At 35.2% G+C, this 18,742-nt stretch overlaps 1 protein-coding gene across 6 annotated transcripts in view; it reads left to right on the top strand.

The window, feature by feature from the left end:
- Positions 1–18,742, top strand: part of PPP1R12A (protein phosphatase 1 regulatory subunit 12A) — a 77,907-nt gene that overhangs the window by 38,222 nt on the left and 20,943 nt on the right. For 3 of the 6 annotated variants that reach the window (XM_009284923.1, XM_009284922.1, XM_009284927.1), the window contains 11 exons: positions 1,105–1,221; positions 1,573–1,788; positions 2,580–2,674; positions 5,417–5,539; positions 7,398–7,559; positions 8,268–8,444; positions 12,714–12,804; positions 14,694–14,891; positions 15,069–15,237; positions 17,321–17,439; positions 18,157–18,222. In XM_009284923.1, the coding sequence (XP_009283198.1) occupies positions 1,105–1,221; positions 1,573–1,788; positions 2,580–2,674; positions 5,417–5,539; positions 7,398–7,559; positions 8,268–8,444; positions 12,714–12,804; positions 14,694–14,891; positions 15,069–15,237; positions 17,321–17,439; positions 18,157–18,222 (1,533 nt within the window). The remainder of the gene's footprint in view (positions 1–1,104; positions 1,222–1,572; positions 1,789–2,579; positions 2,675–5,416; positions 5,540–7,397; positions 7,560–8,267; positions 8,445–12,713; positions 12,805–14,693; positions 14,892–15,068; positions 15,238–17,320; positions 17,440–18,156; positions 18,223–18,742) is intronic. The other 3 variants (XM_009284925.1, XM_009284924.1, XM_009284926.1) reach the window with 2 other exon arrangements.

The raw sequence follows: 18,742 nt of genomic DNA on the forward strand, positions 1-18,742 counted from the left end.
ACCTTCAGCAATAGGATGTTACCAAATTGTTGCTAGCTGGGGTGTGGCTTGATCTTCCAGAGCTGAATGATCAAACAGACATGATTTTTTGGTATGTGATTAAGTGATGATGTATGGAGGGGGGAAACTTTCTTATAAAAAGAAGAAATAAGTATGATTTTAAGCTGATTGATAACCTTTTATAAATCATTAATACACTGGCATTTAGTTTGTTCTAATTTTATTATGTGGTAATTAATGGCTTATCTTTTGGTCTTAAAGGTAAAAGGTGCAGGTTAAAAGTAAACGGTAGTTATCTTTCTAATACTGTATGTGAAAAATTCAGGGCCTTCTGTAGCTACAAAATAAATGCACATTTATATCAAGACTGATCATCTTGTAACATAGCATGTATGTGTGATCTAGAGAAGCAGTTGCAGCTCGTATCAATGAACAAAAAAGCTTTAAACTGGTTTTACTAATGAAAGTAAAACACCACTGTATGTGTGATCTTGCACCTACTCTTGCACCTGCCTTTTCAGGTTTGTACCATCTGTGCTACTGCAGCTGCTCTTCTGCTTTTACACCGTAGATGGCCAAACCGTATGTTGCTCACATGTGGTGCAGATGCAGTGTACTAAGCTTAAATTTAGGTTTTCTTCAGTCTATATGGCATTCAGTAATGCTGCTTTCTGTCTGAGGGTACTGAAGTAAGGCGAGTTTGGGAATGAAGATACGGGTTTGATAGCTAAGCTAGCGTGGGATGTGATTAAGGCATATGGATGAAATATGATAAGAAGGTAAGAAGTATGTTAGTGTGAATCTCCCAGTATTCTCAGCCATAGGAGGATTTAGGCCATGGACCTTGTTAGGTCAACAGGCTTTGCTGTCCTCTTCTATGCAAACTGTAATTCTGTCTCTAAATTAGCTAAACATGCTGTGTTGTGTTTAATAAGAATCTGTTACTAAGGTTTTAAGTCTCTTACTGCTTTTTGGTATTTTGTGCTGTAATGAAGAGCTACATAACATAAACGTAGGAACAAACCATGTGGTTTTAAAACAACCTTTTTTTTTTATTTTCCATTCTTTCAATCTTCATCTTTGTCTTGTCTTAATTGGCTTTAGTATGATTTCATTCCTCCTATCATGCCTGTCGTGGAGTCAGTAGATCCTGCATCATGGAGGCAGGGCTTGCGCAAAACTGGCATTGTTCTTGTGCCCAATAAGGGTGAAAAATCTATGGTGAGGTTCTGGTGTGCACAGGTTGCAAAATAACATATTTAATCAAAATGTTGATACTGGATTTGCATGTTTCTAAGTTTGCATCTCATGATCACAGTGTGTGTTACAAAGTGTGGGTTTTTCTAAGCTAACTTCTAGAGGAGTAGTATACCTTGACCAGTCTTACATTTCTTATCTCATTAACTAATTTAAGAGAAGAGTGTGTAGGTTGTCTCTCACCACAACTGCCCTACGAATTCAACACTTCTATGATTATTAAAAACAGTTGTGTTTTCAAATCTCCGCAAGGAGCATGAATTACCACAGACAGTATAAATTAATAATGTAAATTCATTTACATATATTTTATAGTTTCCAACATCTACAACCAAGGTTTCTCCCAAAGAAGAAGAGAGGAAAGATGAATCTCCTGCTTCATGGAGGTTAGGTCTTAGAAAAACTGGTAGTTATGGTGCGCTTGCAGAGATTACTGCTTCCAAAGAAGCCCAGAAAGAAAAGGACTCTGCAGGAGTTATGCGTTCTGCTTCAAGTCCTAGACTTTCCTCTTCATTGGACAACAAAGAAAAGGTAACAGTTTTCAGTGTGAAACAACCTTTTGAGGAACTGATCTACCTTACTTAGTATAGGTGTTTATGATGTCTTGTAGAAGTAAGACTGTACTACACATCTATTCTTTACCAAAATTCCGAAAAGTTAAATTACGCAGCTTCTGCATAGTCTCTTTAAAAGTGTAGTATGCACCTTCATTGTCTGGTGACTTCGTACATAGGTCTGGGGCTTCTCCCTTTTTGGGACTTGCAATGCTAGTAGTAGTTTTTACAGTTAAGGGTGTTCAGAGGTTTGATAGTTTCAGCATCACTTGGAGAGTGATGTTGAAAGAATCTTACAAAAAAGGAGTCTCTTTCGGTATTCCATAGTAATTTTTTATTTACAAAAATTTAGTTCTATAATTAAACATGGATACACTGTACAAAGTGAAGGACTACTTTGGAACAGGTAACTGAACAGCATAGAACTTGTGGTTCTGTTTCAAGTACAAATGTTTAAATGTTTTCAGGATTAAGAATAATACTATACTATACTATGTAAAAATACTAAAACAGTTGCTTTCAGTAATCAGTGTTGGAACTGCAGCGAAGCAGAAAAAAGAGAAATCAAGTCATTTGCATCACTAGAATGAAAACATAAACAGTTTCCTTTTCCTATTGTAGTCCTTATGATATTTAACTCAAGCTTAAAACTCATTTGTATAATCGGGTTACAATAAGTACAGCTGAAGTTGTCATAATGATGATTTTCCAGCCAATAGCAGTATAATCAATAAGAGTAACACTTAATAAAAAATACATGTCTTTCAGGAGAAAGATGGAAAAGGAACTCGACTTGCATATGTTGCACCTACAATACCAAGACGACTGGCCAGTACCTCTGACATTGATGAAAAAGAAAACAGGTGACTGAAGTTATAATATCTGTTAAATATAAAATTACTTGATTTTAGAGTGGCTGACAAACAGAGATTTTAAGACGATGCTAATTTATAGCATTATCCTACTGTATAGATTATGCTAGTCCATAGGGTGATCCAATTCCTGAAAGTTTTTGATCTTGTAAATGATAATGACCCTTTTTAAAATCCAAATTATTATATGACAAGAGCAGAACTGGGCAATGAGCGTTGTCTTCTTGGGGGAGAAAATAAATAAAATCCAAAATACGGAGTCGTAAACTTTAAGCTACTGAAGGGTGCTAAAAGCATTTCACTGCTTTGTTTTGAACCATGGAGTGCTGCTACTGGGCTCCGTTATTACTTTTGATAATAATAAAATGCTGTGTTTCTTACAGTCTTTGCTTAAAACCATATCATGCAGCAGCAAGGATTTACAAAAATCATAGTTAAGTTACAAAAGCAGTTCTTCTATTTTTCTTGTTTAAATGTTGACTTTTTGTCTTCTTTTGGAGATTTTTACTTTCTTTGCTGATAGTTCTTCTGTAGCTTTCAGTATAAAAGAAACAAAAAGTTTAGGTGCATAGGCTTGTTACCTGTTAGGATTTGGGGTAGTTTCATGGCATATTTACGTTGTCAGAACCTTCCCATTTTTCACTTCTCTCCTTTACTGAAGTTCTACTCAGACATTTTCTTGAATTAATATAGAATGCGTAGTACAAAACTTAGAAGTCTCCCTAATGTCTTGTTTCTGTTGGAGCGTATCTAGATAGCTGAATGTTGGATGACCTGAACTGAAAATCCTCTCATTGCTCAAAATGTGCTATTGTAATCATTGTCTGTAAGACTGGTAAATTTCCTTAGGTCTGAAGAGGAGCTTCTTTGTTGCTACACTTGAGAATGGTTCATTTCAGCGCAAACGCAAGATAAATACTGGCTTTTCTTATGCTTGCAGAATACTGTTGCCTAAGTTTAGTCTCTGGGTGACAAGTTCTGTTTCGAAACAGGGATATTCCAGCTCTCGTGCTCCCCTGAAGTTCAGCTTAGTTTGTTAACATCTCTCATGTTACTTGGCTAGATTTTTTTAATCTGTATTTCTATAAAAGGTCAGTTTGGAGTTTCTGTTCATGCTTATCATTCTCTGGAGTACTGTATTCTTTGAGGCTGAGTTTGTCAGTTTTGGTTTGTTTATAAGAGAGATTATTATTATTTCAGTTTTTATTCTTTTGAGATCTTCCCAAAAACTCTGACCAAACAATTGAACTGAGAACTTTCTGTATTCCTTGGTGTACCAGAGACAAAGCCTGCTTTTAGGCCAGCCTATTTAGGCACCAATACTTTGCCTAGTGTATGATGTGGCAGACAACCCAGCTTACTTACTTAAAGCCATAGGAGACTTTTGACATTTAGTCTGACCTTCTTTACATGTAGAATTCAACCATCTGCCTTACAGGTACCTTAATAAATTATTAAGGTTTCTGACCTTTGTCCCAGATCTTTGTCCTTGTTGCTTAGCTTAATGCTGGGTTCTTGTTCTACCTGCTTCTCTAGCTTATCGATGATGTAGTGTAATCCAGCTGACATCCTACTGTGAGTAATGGAAAGGACTTCCAAGATGAATCCCAGCTGGGCTTTTAGATTAACAAATCTCAGACATCCAGCCTCAGTCAAGTAGCCAAGGCTACAGCCAAAGTGCTGAAGTCTATAGTGTCTTGGCAAAGTGAAACCTTCAGTAATTATGAAAAATTTGTCATGCAGCAGGACCTTTCTGTGGTAGATGATAAGTCAGAATTTGTGTTACTCTTTGGTGGTAAGAAATAACACTGCATTGGCCTGTGTTTGATCATTTTCTAAAGTTGTTCCTGACCACAGAAGTGCTAGTGTAAATTTTTGTGCAAAAAGAGGTACATTCTGAAGGCCAAAGTTATCTGAACATAAAATATATCTTTACAAGGTTTTTTTTTATTTGCCCTCACCCACCTGGTTGCCTTTTATGTATAGTTTTGTGAAAGACTTTTTTTTTTCTTCCTTCTATCTGAACTTTACTTCAAATCTTGAGCTGACGTTTTTATTAGAAATTCAGTTTTTTGCATCTCAGTATCAGTTTTCGTGGTAGTTTTTCTAAGTAGATTTTTGCAAGGTTATTTCTTGCTGCTATAAACTGCAACAACAGGCTGGAAATTCCTTATGACTAAAGTAATGTCAGACAGTGATACATGACAGGCCACTCAGGAATGGCTACTGCAGGCCTGTTTACACTAGTCTACAAAATCATGAGTTCTAAATGCTATTGTCAGCTTTTGAACCTCTTCTTATAACATCCAAGAATGAAAAAAACCATGAAATCATTGTCTTAAAACCTGAGTACTTTTCCCTTTATTGCATTGGGTAGTCTCAGGAGCAAACAGAAAAGCCTCTTGTTCCTTTTTTTGAGAAAAACAGAGCCAGCAATGGTCACAGATAAAAGCTGATGATTGATTTCATGTTGATTAAATCCTCTTTAGCAGTTTTTCTTTTGATGCTACTTTTCTATTATATTTCTAACAGTGTTAGCATGAACGTAGTATTTTTCCACAGGAGCTTGAAAATGATTGTCCATAAAGGTCATTTTATTCCTGTTCTGCGCGGTTATGTTTATTTTAAGTGTGTTATCCAGGGTTTTAATCTTGAATTTGAAACTCCTTTTCAGCTCCCATCGAGAACAACCTTCTTTAATACGAGTTTGCTAAAAGAAAATCTTTTTTACAGAGACTCGTCTGCTAGCTCAATACGTGGTGGCAGTTCCTACACCAGGAGAAAATGGGAGGAAGATGTCAAGAAAAACAGTTTGAATGAAGGTCCTACATCATTAAACACAAGTTATCAAAGAAGGTGTGGGATTTTCTCTTACCTTTTTTTTATCAAAATAAGCTTACAAATTAAAAGAAACAAGTACTGAATCACTTTGTAAGGACAGTTTAAAATTGAATGGTGACGTTGAAATGTTGTTCATAATAATTGCAAAGTATGTACTTATGCTGATGCAATGCTCATGCTGATTTTAAAGCTACACCATTTTTCCTAGCTTAGAGTGTTGCAGCAACTGCTATATAATTAAAATTATATGCTTCATTTTTCCTATTGTTTATTTCAGTTTGAAGTTCATTTGACTCTTTCCAGATTAGTTCAGTAGCCAAAGATAACTATTTTAAATGTTGGAATAGAAGTAATTCTGCTTGGTATCTGAAAAGGGGAAAAATATTGTCTCTGTTGAATTTTGGTTTTGCATGACAGTATCAGAGGTTTTGGGCTGCTCTCCATAACGGTAGTTTATAGCCACACCTACCTTGAGTATCAGCATCACAGAATGCATACATAAAACTAACTTGAATGCAAAGTAAATGATGAGTAATATGAAAATAATTTTCAGGTGTGCATGATTCCTATCTTGCAGGATTTTCTCAGAAGGAATCGTATCCTGCAAATATATACATGCTTAACTTTACTCCATTGTGTAGTTTCAATGTAGCTATGTGAGTAAAGTTCTTCACTGGAATTAGTGGAGCCATAAATATCTAAAATGAATAGCTCAAAAGAAAAGATTGTTATTCAGGTAGCTAAGCTGCATATTGATATGTGCTGATGATGTCTGTGGTGATGGGTACTTAATTTTTTTTTTTGTCTTGATGTTGTCAGTGGCACGTAGTCAGGCTGTTTCATACAGCATAATACATCTTACATCTTTGTTAACCTCCTGCCTTAAAAAGAAAACTCAATTTTCCTTACTTCAGGTTTAGGAAGGATTTTGCACAGGTTTCCTGTTCTGGATGGAAAATATCAACGGTTGATAGATGAGAACAATCTTTGCATGTTAGCTTTTATCAATATTTACGCTGCAGTCTTCAAACAAAACGTACTCGTCACTTTTAAATTGCATGTGGTGCTTTAATGGTGTACTTCCTTAGTTGTTCTTGTACAATTGTTTTTTCTTTGTCATTTTAGAATTGATAGTAATACAACAAATTATCAGTTGCAGAATGACAAGCATCTTTCCTTAAATCTTTTGCAGTTAGTAATATGATGCTCTGTCTGTCCTAACTGTGGATTCTGAGGTTCAGTCATGGGCAAGCATCCTGACTTGGTAATGCAAAATTTGTTCAGCCAGAACCAGTGAATAAAAATGTGGAAAACACTGGATCTTCTTTACGACTTGAAGAGCAAGGGAAAAGCATGAGTGGGAGGTTAATCTTTCTGGGAATGACTAAAAAAAAAAAAAAGCAGTACATTTAATTGGTTGAAAATTATAAGAGGAGTGACATTGATGACATTTTCTTTTCTGACAAGCTGTGGAGTAGAATTCTGCATTTTCTGAGGTATTCAGTGTGGGTGAAACAGCAGTTTAAAAATGGGACATTGGGGGCCCTATATGAATACTTCAGTAGATGTGATCAAGACAGTCGTACATAAACCAGTGAGATTCCATTCTTTATATTCTCTTCCTGTGGAGAAATGGTCGGGACTAAGGGACACTTCTGCTGCCCTCTGAAGTCATAAATTAAAAGTCCTAGTCAAGGAAATAGTGAAGAAAATGGCTTTTGAAACTGCTTCTTTTACCGCAGAAGTTTCCGAGACTCAACCGAGACACACAATACACGGGCAGGAATTTAATGGATCATTCACAGCTTTGTGATATTTTAATGAGCAAAGATTAGTAATGCAAATGCACCCATTGTACATGTCTCTCCTTCAGTGGCTCCTTTGGTAGAAGACAAGATGATTTGATTAGTTCTAATGTTCCAAGTACTGCATCAACAGTTACCTCTTCTGCTGGTCTTCAGAAAACACTGCCTGCCAGCACAAACACTACTACAAAGAGTACAACGGGTTCTACTTCAGCAGGTGTACAAAGCAGGTAATGGCACCAGTACACTTCTTTTTTTCTTTTTTTTTTTTTTTTGATTTTTCTAGTTCTAGGGAAATACTGATAGACGATTAACTGCAGGGCTCCTGTTGCAACCTGCTTTTAACTTAGGTACATTTGCTCTACTTTTCTAGCATAGTAACTAATTTTAATGGGAGTGCCTATTTTTGTCAACAGTTCAGCTGCTTCATTCTTAAACACTTTCTGAATCTTAGATATATACCATCTGGTCTCAGAGACTTGTTACTCTTTCATTTATCCATTTGCTTCAGCATCTGTTCTTCTGACACCTCGATCTTCTACTGTGTGCTTACGTATGTGCATGCGTTCTTGTTTAGTAGATCCTGGGGCTCTGGATTTTTTCACTTTCCTGTTAAATTTGTTTTAATTTTATACAATTTGGCTTGAAAATTGTGAATGGCTTTCTACTGTAAAGTGACAGCCATGTTGGTATAAAAGAATAAATCAAATGTTAGAAGGGTGTGAAGAATAAAAGTTCAATTATTGTGAACTGCTCAATTCTTAATTTATTCAATTTAATAGCTCAAGTTGAGCTTTCATAGTAGAGACATTTCTCAGTTTGCTTTTAAAAAAAAATCCATCCCTCAATTTACATGTTATTAGTTGTTTAGTAAAGTGCTTTCATTGTTTAGCTGTTTCCTTTTCTCTTTTTTTGTGTTGCTGCTTGTTATGCTGTAGTACCTCAAATCGTTTGTGGGCTGAGGATAGTACTGAGAAAGAAAAGGACAGTGTTCCTACAGCAGTGACCGTTCCTGTTGCACCATCTGTTGTAAATGCTACAGCCACTACCACAGCCATGACTACAGCTACTTCTGGCACTGTGTCCTCAACATCAGAGGTCAGGGAGAGACGGAGGTGTGTAAAGGTCCTAAGAGTAATGTTGCTCTTATACAAAAGTTATATTTTTTTCTTATTTAAAGGAATGTGTTGGTTGCCACAAATTTGGATAGTATAGTATGTAAAGCAGTGTTGTTTGCTTCCTGTGTATTGAAACAACTAGCGATGTGCCTCAGTTTATGTAAGAGCTTAGTACTGGTAGAGACCATTCATGAAATTTAAACTTTGATATTGTATATTTTTGACTGGCCTTGAGTTCTCATTTGGTATGCAGTATTTTCATATTTGTTAATAGATTAAATGAGTCCTCTTAAAAATACCCATAATGAAACTGCAAAAACACTGAATTAAAAATAAGAAAATCAATAATTAATTACTTTCTACAAGTGCATTGCTGCCGAGTGAGCTACTGTGCCACTGGCAGTGTGCTAGTAAGTTACAACGTAGCATTTTTTCAGTCATTTTGTATGCCTGGCACTACTGAGAAAAGAGTGTTGAACCCAACACATTCTGTTTATTTCATTGCATCATTTAGGGTCTCTTCTATTTGAAACGTAATATACAGTTGTAAATGCAATGGTTTAAGAGCTATTCAGTATGAAGAATGAGTAAGAATCTGATGTAAATCTCATTTTAAGAATACAGTGTTTTTTCTGTTATAGTTACGTGGAGGATGAATTAAGATTGTTGCACATTTATGTTTCCAGAAAGAGTTGTTACCTGCTATTTATAGAAGCAAAAATAAGATTTCATAAGGTTGTTAATTCCTGATAGCTTTCCCTGGGTTCTTCTTCTGGATATTTGTAAATGTTTATCCTTTAACCCTTCCACTGAAATGCAAGTTCAGATTTCTGTGTTGCTCCGCAGTGGTTTTGAAATGTAACTCCTGTGTCAGTGCCAGATGTGTGTATCTCTGTATGTTCACAGAGGTAATGAAGCTGTTCATTGTTACAGGAGAAACCTGGATTCTTTTGGTTCACTTAGGGCAACAACATTTAAAGATTCCTCATAGCTTTAGGCCTATTTAGGATAGTCTGTTTTCTTCCTTTCACACCCAAAACTGAGATGAAATAACTTTTATGAAATGGGAATTTTTTTTCTTTCTTCCCCACCGTGATTTGGGAGGTGCCCACAAGTGCTTACAATCCATTTCAATAACAACCATAGTCAGAACCTGCAGTTTCCGTAGCGAAATTTGGCTGAAACTGACAAAGCAAAAGCAAAACCAACAAAGTGCCTCTTTTTTTCAAAAGTAGTTCCAATTTTAAAATGCAAATGCTATTTCAGTCTCATATGAGCTAGAAAAGCAAGGAAATTTAGAATTAAGGCTTTTGCTGTCTCGTTTGCTCTCACTAGTGTGTGTATACTAATGCGCATATACTACATACGTTTTAGATACCTGCAATTGGCCTGAAATGCCTTGCTTTTATCTGACTCTGGGCCCATTGTGTAATACACTGTTGCAGATGCATTCTTGATGGCATATTAAAATATCCATTAAGCCTTAGAAATCAGCAAAACGGGAATAATTACTGCATGCATGTGAGAAGGTAGTGCTCTAAATATCAGCACATGCATATCTATCTGTATATATACAGATACATATATATATGTGCGTGTGTGTGTATCTATGTATGTTTATATGCACATGAAAGCTTGTCTGTATATGAAATATTATATGCTAAATATTTTCTTAAGAAATGAAGTTGGTTAATCCATATTTGTAGACTGAAAGTGTGTATTTAGACAGTATGTTTGAAATAGTATTTCAAAGAATATTTGAAAAGTAAACACATTATAAACTACTTACAGTAAAGAAGCACATAATGGTGCATCCTTTTGGAATAGCTGAAGAAGCTATATTCTTTATCTGATTTTTAGGATTGGTTTAGAGAAACAGGGAAGAGAATGATGAACTTGAATCTTTAAATCTTTGTATCATGAATAATACTGCATAGGTAACCTGTGTGGCATACGCAAGGGATGTTAAGGAAGGGCACTTTCCACTCTGACAGTAGCTGTAGTGTGCACCTGGCAAGTTGAGAGTTTTCATTTTCCCTCAGTGAGGTTTAAAGTATTTCAGATTTATTGGAGGGTAGGAGTATGTACACCAGGTACTAAAGAGCAAGTTATGTGGAGTAATCTGTAGCAATTTTCAAGCCCTAAAGATTACACCTGCTCTGCAATCAAAGCCTCCTAGGTAGGTAGTATTTCAGGTTATGTTAGCTAAAGCAGCTAACAGGCACCCTTTTCCTAATATAGTAGGGCCTAGGGCTCTAGGAATATCTATAAAAAAATGCTGTTTGCAAGAGAACAGGATAGAAAAATCAAATTAATATAGTGGGTGCTTCTTAAGATGTGTCTTATTAAGGTAGGGGATGTTTCTATATCTATATATATTTGTAAATATAGCAGCTATTTATAAATATTTTCCTGTGTTTTGGGGCTAATTTGTTTAGTAGAGCTATAGAACATGGGCAGTACTCCATAGGTCTGTGTAATCGAAATTTATTTTAGAAGCTTAGAATTGTTTTAGAACTGTTTTTAGTGTGTGCCAAGGCTGACAAATACCATAATTATGTGACCAAAGAACTGCTCTTTCCATAGTGTCGTGGCTTAATCTCAGTTGGCAACTAAGCACCACGCAGCCGCTCGCTCACTCTCCCCCACCCGGTGGGATGGGGGAGAGAATTGGAAGAGCACAAGTGAGAAAAAACTCGTGGGTTGAGATGATAAACAGTTTAATAATTGAAATAAAATAATAATAATAATAATATGATGATAATAATAATAATACACAAAACAAGTGATGCACAGTACAGTTGCTCACCACCCGCCGACCGATGCCCAGCCAGTCCCCGAGCAGCGGCCCCCCCGGCCAGCTTTCCCCAGTTTATGTACTGAGCATGACGTCACATGGTATGGAATGTCCCTTTGGGCAGTTGGGGTCAGCTGTCCTGGCTGTGCCCCCTCCCAGCTTCTTGTGCACCTCCAGCCTTCTCCGTCGGTAGAGCATGGAAAACTAAAAAGTCCTTGGCTAGTGTAAGCACTACCTAGCAACAACTAAAACATGGGTGCGTTATCAACTTTGTTCTCATCCTAAATCCAAAACGCTGTACCAGCTACTAGGAAGGAAATTAACTCTATCCCTGCCGAAACCAGGACACCATAGATAAGTGGTTTAAGTGTTAATAGGTGATGGCTTCTCAAACATAATCATTAGCCAATTATTGAATCATTATCCAATTATTCTTAACTAAAGAAATGTAAAAAAATAGACAATCATAAAATATTACAGAAGCTGACTCTACTATTTTTAATATAGCTAATTTTTTTATCTAAAGAAGTTCAGAGAGGTTTTGTGTTTTAAGCAACCTTTTAGCAGCCTTTTGATTTTGCTTTTTCAGATTTTTCTAATTTTTAGCTAATCTAAGGATTTTTAAAAAATGTTAAATTATAACAGCATTCCCAGAATATTCTGTATTAGAAAATCAACAAATGCATTAAAAACTTTAAAGTTCTTTAATGATGGTTTTACATACATATATATTACATACATACAAATATATATATATTTATGCATGTATATGTATCTCTGTAATTTTTTTTACCCCAGTTGCCTGGGTTGGAGAATTTCTTTAAAGAGTCCAGACCTTGTATGTCTACTCTAGTAGCCTTTTGGCTTTGATTACAGTTACCTGCTTACTCTGCAGGATTTTTGTGGGTTTCATGAGGATTTATTTTTAAGCACAGTTTTTTCAAAGGGAGTTGGATTACTCAAAGCATGGATGATTCATGTGAAAATATGGTAACCACCTCCTCAAGGATTTTTAACCTCTGATACAATAGATGGTATAATCAGGTTTTCTGCATTAGCAGTATGTTTAGCATTTTCTAAAAGGCTACAAGTTGTGTTAAAAGTTAATACGCACACACACATATTTTATGCATAAATGCGTAACTGGCTGAATCTCTGAGGTCTTCTATCCCTATGTAAGTAAAGTAGTGAAAAAGCTTAAGTTATATTTAGAGAAAATGGTAAAAACAAATCTAAATTAAGTAGGAAAACATTGTGTATTTTAATTGAGTTGTAAGGCTGCTGTCTTGATGAATAGATCATTATGATATGGATGAAATGTCTAAAACGTAATCCATCATATAGTTTAAGATTTTCTTCTAACTGCTTTGGTTTTCAGTCATATCGTGTTGTGGGGGTTTTTCCTGACCATTTAATGCATTTGTACAAAAATTATCATTTGCCAATTTTGTTTGTAATTAACTCTTTAGATCATACCTCACTCCAGTACGGGATGAAGAGTCAGAGTCCCAAAGAAAAGCTAGATCCAGGCAAGCAAGACAGTCTAGAAGATCTACGCAGGTATAGTTCTATTACAGCTTCTACATTTATGGAAACATACCCATGTAGCTCCCCGACTACAGTGAAGTTTTAATTTCCCAATAAAGCTCCAAGTAAACTGATGGGTCTTCCTGGTATAAAACAACTTGTACCAGATGAAATAAAGCCTCTTTTATTTTTTTTCCTTTTTTCCCTGAAAGCTTTAGGACCCTTCATTGCATACTGAAAGGTGCTTTTTCTAATCACTGAAGAGTGACTTAATACAAATTTGAAAGCATGTACTCCTCCACTGAAAGGAAGTTTTTCATTGCATTATGGTAAAATCGCTTACTCAAGTAATTGTATCTGATGTTATGTAGAAGTTTAAGACTTTTAATTCTTCAAGAACTAACAGCTATATGCTTCTGGCTGAAGACTTAATACTTGAGAAATAGGCATAGCGTACTGTATTTACTTCCATTTCTAGGTCTTTTTTCTGTGCATGGACTATTGAAGATAATGTGATTGAGCTGACCAACATATTGATAGCTAATAAGGTCCATGGCACAGAAAAAAATACATTCAACCTAGTTTGTGTGGACATGGAAGAGTACCACGGAAGAGTTTTTTGTTACTTGCTAATAATCTAGAATCTAACTGCATGTCTCCTTTCAGTGTTTCTCTCTCTTAGTTTACATACTGATATATTTGGTGGTTCTTCCCAATTTCTATCAGAACTACCTCATATTGAATTGCAACCAGTGCAATCCTGACAGAGGCAAGGATGTGACAGTAGCAAAATAGATTATCTCTAAACGGTACTTGAACACTCTTTGGGCAGTGGAGCAATTACCAACCACTGTCCTCTGGAGACTGTCTACCCATCTCTTCTTGTGTCAGCTGACAAACTGAGAATAATCAGCAAATAGTCCCTGGATAAAACAGCACAACAAAATACTCCAGCCATCGTCCTTATCTGCTTTAAGGCCAAGTCTGTACCTATGTGGTTTACTGATGTTACTTTCAAATCTTTGCAGTTTTAAACCCCTCAGGTATTTCTGGTTATCTTTCCTATTGAGAGATCCACACTGCTTGATGCCAATTTATCTTACTGGAGTTCTTTTTTACCTCTTGATACTAATCCAGAGCCCTAAGAGATAGTCAAACCACAGGCCAACTATTGTTGAATCTTTACAGTGGAGAAGCTACAAGGAATTACTGCACTAAAACATTATCAACACAAAAAGCAATTAAATAACTGATAAGCTGCAAAGTTGGCTTTGAAGAACAGGTTGTGAAGTGTATTGAGAAGTATCTCAGTAATACACTGAAAAGTGCAGTAGAGAAAAGTTGTCTTCAAAAATTGTTTGCTTTTTGGGCTTATTTCAAAACTAGTTTTTAGCCTCAGAATAACAAGGAAATAAGGAATGAGTTGCAGCTTTCTCTGGTGCTGTCAATGCAATTTTTTTTGTGTTGACCTAAAAATCCAGTTGCAGTGAGTGAATTTGTAAAATGTCAACATTTCTGAAAATTTGATAAGTATTTTATTTTTAGCGTTCTTCAAAAAATACTTAGTATGCTTATGATGATATTGGAAGGATCTAATGGGTTCTTAAATGATTTCTATATGATTTTCTACGTGATCTGTATGTACTAGTTCAACTAAAAATTGTGTTGCTGGAGAACCTGTGGTAGATCACATTAGATCAAATGCTTGCCAATAATTGAAGAGGGATGTTTGGTTCCAAGATTTGAGAGAAAAGCTCACAGGTAGAATGTATAGGTAAAATTTATTTCTTAATAGAATTAATTTTCTTAAGATGAATTTTCTGTTTAAGATATATATATTTATATAATGTGATCAATACAATCATACTACAATAATACGAGTGATATATTGAGACGTTGTTTGCTGACTGCTGTATTCACAGGGTGTAACACTGACAGATCTTCAAGAAGCTGAAAAAACTATAGGAAGAAGTCGTCCCACGCGAACCAGAGAACAGGAAAATGAAGAAAAAGAAAAAGAAGAGAAAGAAAAGCAAGACAAAGAAAAACAAGAAGAAAAGAAAGAATCTGAAACTAAAGATGATGATTATAGACAAAGATATTCCCGAACTGTTGAAGAGGTATTTTCATGATGGGTCTCTTTAGGTAGAGAAATTATATGAATCTTAACTCCAACTATAATATTATAATTTTGGTACTACTGTAAGAATTGTTTATATATTTAAATATTTTAATATCCTGTGGTTTATATTTGTTTAATCTTTGTAAATTAATTTTGACATTTTTCTGCTGAATAGCCATATCATCGCTATAGACCAACTTCAACTTCAACTTCATCATCATCCACCTCTTCGCTCTCCACCTCCACTAGCTCTCTTTCAACTTCAAGTCAACTAAACAGACCAAACAGCCTTATAGGTATAACTTCTGCCTATTCTCGGAGTGGAACAAAGGAAAGTGAGAGAGGTAGGAGTACTGTTTGTGAAGGGGTTTTTTTGTTTGTTTCAGTTGACAAAGGGCAGCTTATGTTTCTAAAGATAGTTCAAAATGGGGTGCGATATGTAAGACCACTGGGAATGTATCTTACTCCATCTTCCGTAAGAAATTCCAAAACTTGCGTATAGAGAGGAAAAAAGATTTTCTGTGCTTGGTGGTGTTTTGCAGCTGTTTAGTATGTGAATCTGGGTTTTCCGTTGGTGGGTCATAGAAACATCAAATATACTGCCGTCAGTATCCACATAATGCTTTCATTTCTGCTTTAACACAGCAACTATAATAAAATATCACATTTCAGAGTTTAAATATTTGCAGGTGTTGAGGAGGAATTTTACTTGATTAAATAATTGCTAAATAACTGGGATTTTGTTTCGGTCCTTCCACATTGAAGGACTGGAATGATGCTTTAATGCTTTAAGGACCTCTCATGGTTTCATGAGCAGCTGAAAACAGAGGAGGGAAGGGGGTACTTTTAGTGGTAGTGTGGTGTTAGTTCAGAATATTTAATGTATTTAACCATACTTAACTGGTTTATCTAATCTTAAGCTGAGGATCAGATGTGTGATTCTGAGGTTAGAAAAAAATTTTTCTCTGATGTCACAGAGTTTTTGCCCTTATTTCAAATGTGAATCATCTGCTATAATTCTCAGAAATACTGTGCGTGATTAGTTGCCTGTCGAAGGAGGAGGCTGTTGACATACAGAGTGATCTCCTGTTCTCTTTCGGAGGCATTCTGCTGTTGACTTGGGAGAAATACTTCAATTCAAGTTACTTATTCAGTATAGGATTACTGATCGAAATTGATAATTTTATTATATAGAGGATAAGATTAAATCATTCATTGATCAAATTTCCATGAAGTATATAGCAGTATTGCCATGTTCCCTAGAGTGGTATTTTCTGAGGAAGTTACTGGAGCTAAGCTTCAGGGATATGCTTTCTGATTTTTTTTCCCTCTGTCCTAACATGAACTGAAATTTAGATTAAGATTTTTCAGTAATGCATGCTTACTGTAGGCAACTCTTTCTAGACTGTTCTATGGAAAAGATTTTCATGGGTAAATATTAGCTACAGCAGGTTTTTTTCAAATTACGACTTTAGGAGGAGAAATTCATTACCGTCTGAAAGCCCAGAGGTAAAATCATCATTTATTTAATCAGGAAAGTTGTATGTTCACCATGAATATTTATATTTCTTTTCTGTTTAATTCTTGCTTCACGCTAAAATGTTTATTTACCTCTGAAGACCAGCGATGGTAGTGATGCTTCGATCTGAACTCAAATCTATGGTTTCTTTCTTTAGTAAAAGAATAGCAGACTGAGTAGACTGCATGATAATAAGTAAATAACTTTGGTTTGGGCAGGTTTGTTTAATTTTTTTTTTTTTTTAACAAATTACTTTTAAACAAAAAGGGGAAACACAATCCTGAGGTATTATGTCGGGTTTGAATTGCAATTGCATTTCTTTTAAAGAAAAAGGAAATCTGTAATACAGTATTAATCTAATCTAGGAGATCCCATTTTATTCTTCCTTAGAGGGGAAAATGGAGAGGACCGTGATGAAAAGGGGGACTCTAAGGAGGACTTAACAGACTTTTAAAAGTGGGGTTTTTTAATACAGAATTCTTGATGTAAGCAAAAAAACCTTGTTTGATGAAGAATGGTAAAGTTATCTTCTCTTATTTTGTACTTTTATACATCTACTGACACATGTTGTTTGAATTATTATGTGACAGTTTTGAAAATTCAATTTTCAAGTCCAATTTGAAGTGTATTACTGTTACATTGAAACATTTTGTTTAGGTGGCTGAGATGGAATTAGTATTTTGCAGTTGCTGTTTGCCAATTGGAACAATATTTACAGTATTTTAGAGCTATGTTCCGAGAAATTTGTATTACAGCAAACCCTGTATGTGGTAAGAAGCTCTTTAGTGAATTAATTTCACATAAAAACGTTAATTGTAAGCATTTTAAAGACTGAGAAGTATTTAAGAAAATTTTTAGAAAATTAGGTTGTGTCATACTTAAATGAACAAGAAAGTTGTTATTAACAGAAGGGGGCAAAAAAGAGGAAGAAAAGGAAGAAGATAAGTCACAGCCTAAGTCTATAAGGGAAAGGCGGCGACCAAGAGAAAAACGACGATCTACAGGAGTTTCTTTTTGGACTCATGATGTAAGTAAATGACTGCTACTGCTGATTCATAGCCTTAGCTTATAGCAATATGGAATGTGTCCAGTGTATACTTAAAATAGAGAATAGTTTAGAGTAATACAATATATTACTAATTGTTCTGGAAAAACTGATGCTTGTTCAAGTTATGTATTCTCTGTTTCTCTGTTCTGAAGCTTTCAGGAGCAAAATCAAAATTAAGTCTAAGTTATGTTGATAATGCTAAAAAGAATTCTAGAATACTGTAATAACCATAACTTAATAGGAATTAATCATAATCTAAGGAAAAAAATAATCACTGAACAGTTCTGGTCTATTGCATGCCATGCATACCAAAGCTGTAAGAATGAGATTCGTTATCTGACACATTACAAGTAGCCATGTACTTAAAATTGAAAGAACTGCTGTCAGATTAGAAGGGTTATAGTTGACGTTTCAGCTGATTCCCTTTTCCCTTTTCTTTGTCATGGGATCAGTATGTAATTTTGTAAAAGCAAGATTCTCATGTGCCAAATGCAAAGTTCTGTTTTCCTCTCCTTCTGGTACTGAAAACGTATTTTTTTGAGAACTTTCATCATATATCCCATATATTCTCTATACATTTTAGTTAGGTAGAATTCTACTGCTCTTAGATTTTCATATTAAAAGTCTAGAATGCCTTAAAATCTCAGTAAGCTTTAAACAGTTTAATTATTTTTCCTCTCCCACCTTTTTTACCAGAGTGATGAAAATGAACAGGAACACCAGTCCGATTCAGAAGAAGGAACAAATAAGAAAGAAACTCAGGTAATTTTAAAAAGACAATTAATTTATCAACTTTCTAACAGATCATAAAATTTTTGTTGCAGTTGGATTCAATTAAAAGAGTACCTATGGTAGAGTTCTTACGAGTGCTTTCTGATTCATAATTTGTGGCTATGGTTCAGTGCCATTTCCTTTGCAGACTTTAATAACAATTTTTAAAGTATTAACAATGGCTAAAACTGATGTTTTTCTCTTCCATTCTGATCATGTAGATTTAGCATCCAGAAAATATAGGTGAAATTTCTGACACATAGGTCAGGGACGTGTTGCAGCAAGTTACTGGAGGGAGCTTTCATTTCTACCTTGCAAAAATCTTTGTTCCATCTGCTCTGTTATTTTCAGATAAATCATGTCCAGTGACTTATGCACACTAATTAAAACCTTTCAAAATTAAACTCAGTGCTGTCAATAATGTAATTAACAAATAATATGAGAAGTTAATATGATGAAGCATAGAAAGTTGAAGAGCACAATTTCTCCATTGAAGAAAATGGATTTCTGA

The sequence above is a fragment of the Aptenodytes forsteri genome, unplaced genomic scaffold (genome assembly GCF_000699145.1).
Source record: "Aptenodytes forsteri isolate BGI_AS27 unplaced genomic scaffold, ASM69914v1 Scaffold71, whole genome shotgun sequence".
Classification (NCBI taxonomy): Eukaryota; Metazoa; Chordata; class Aves; order Sphenisciformes; family Spheniscidae; genus Aptenodytes; species Aptenodytes forsteri.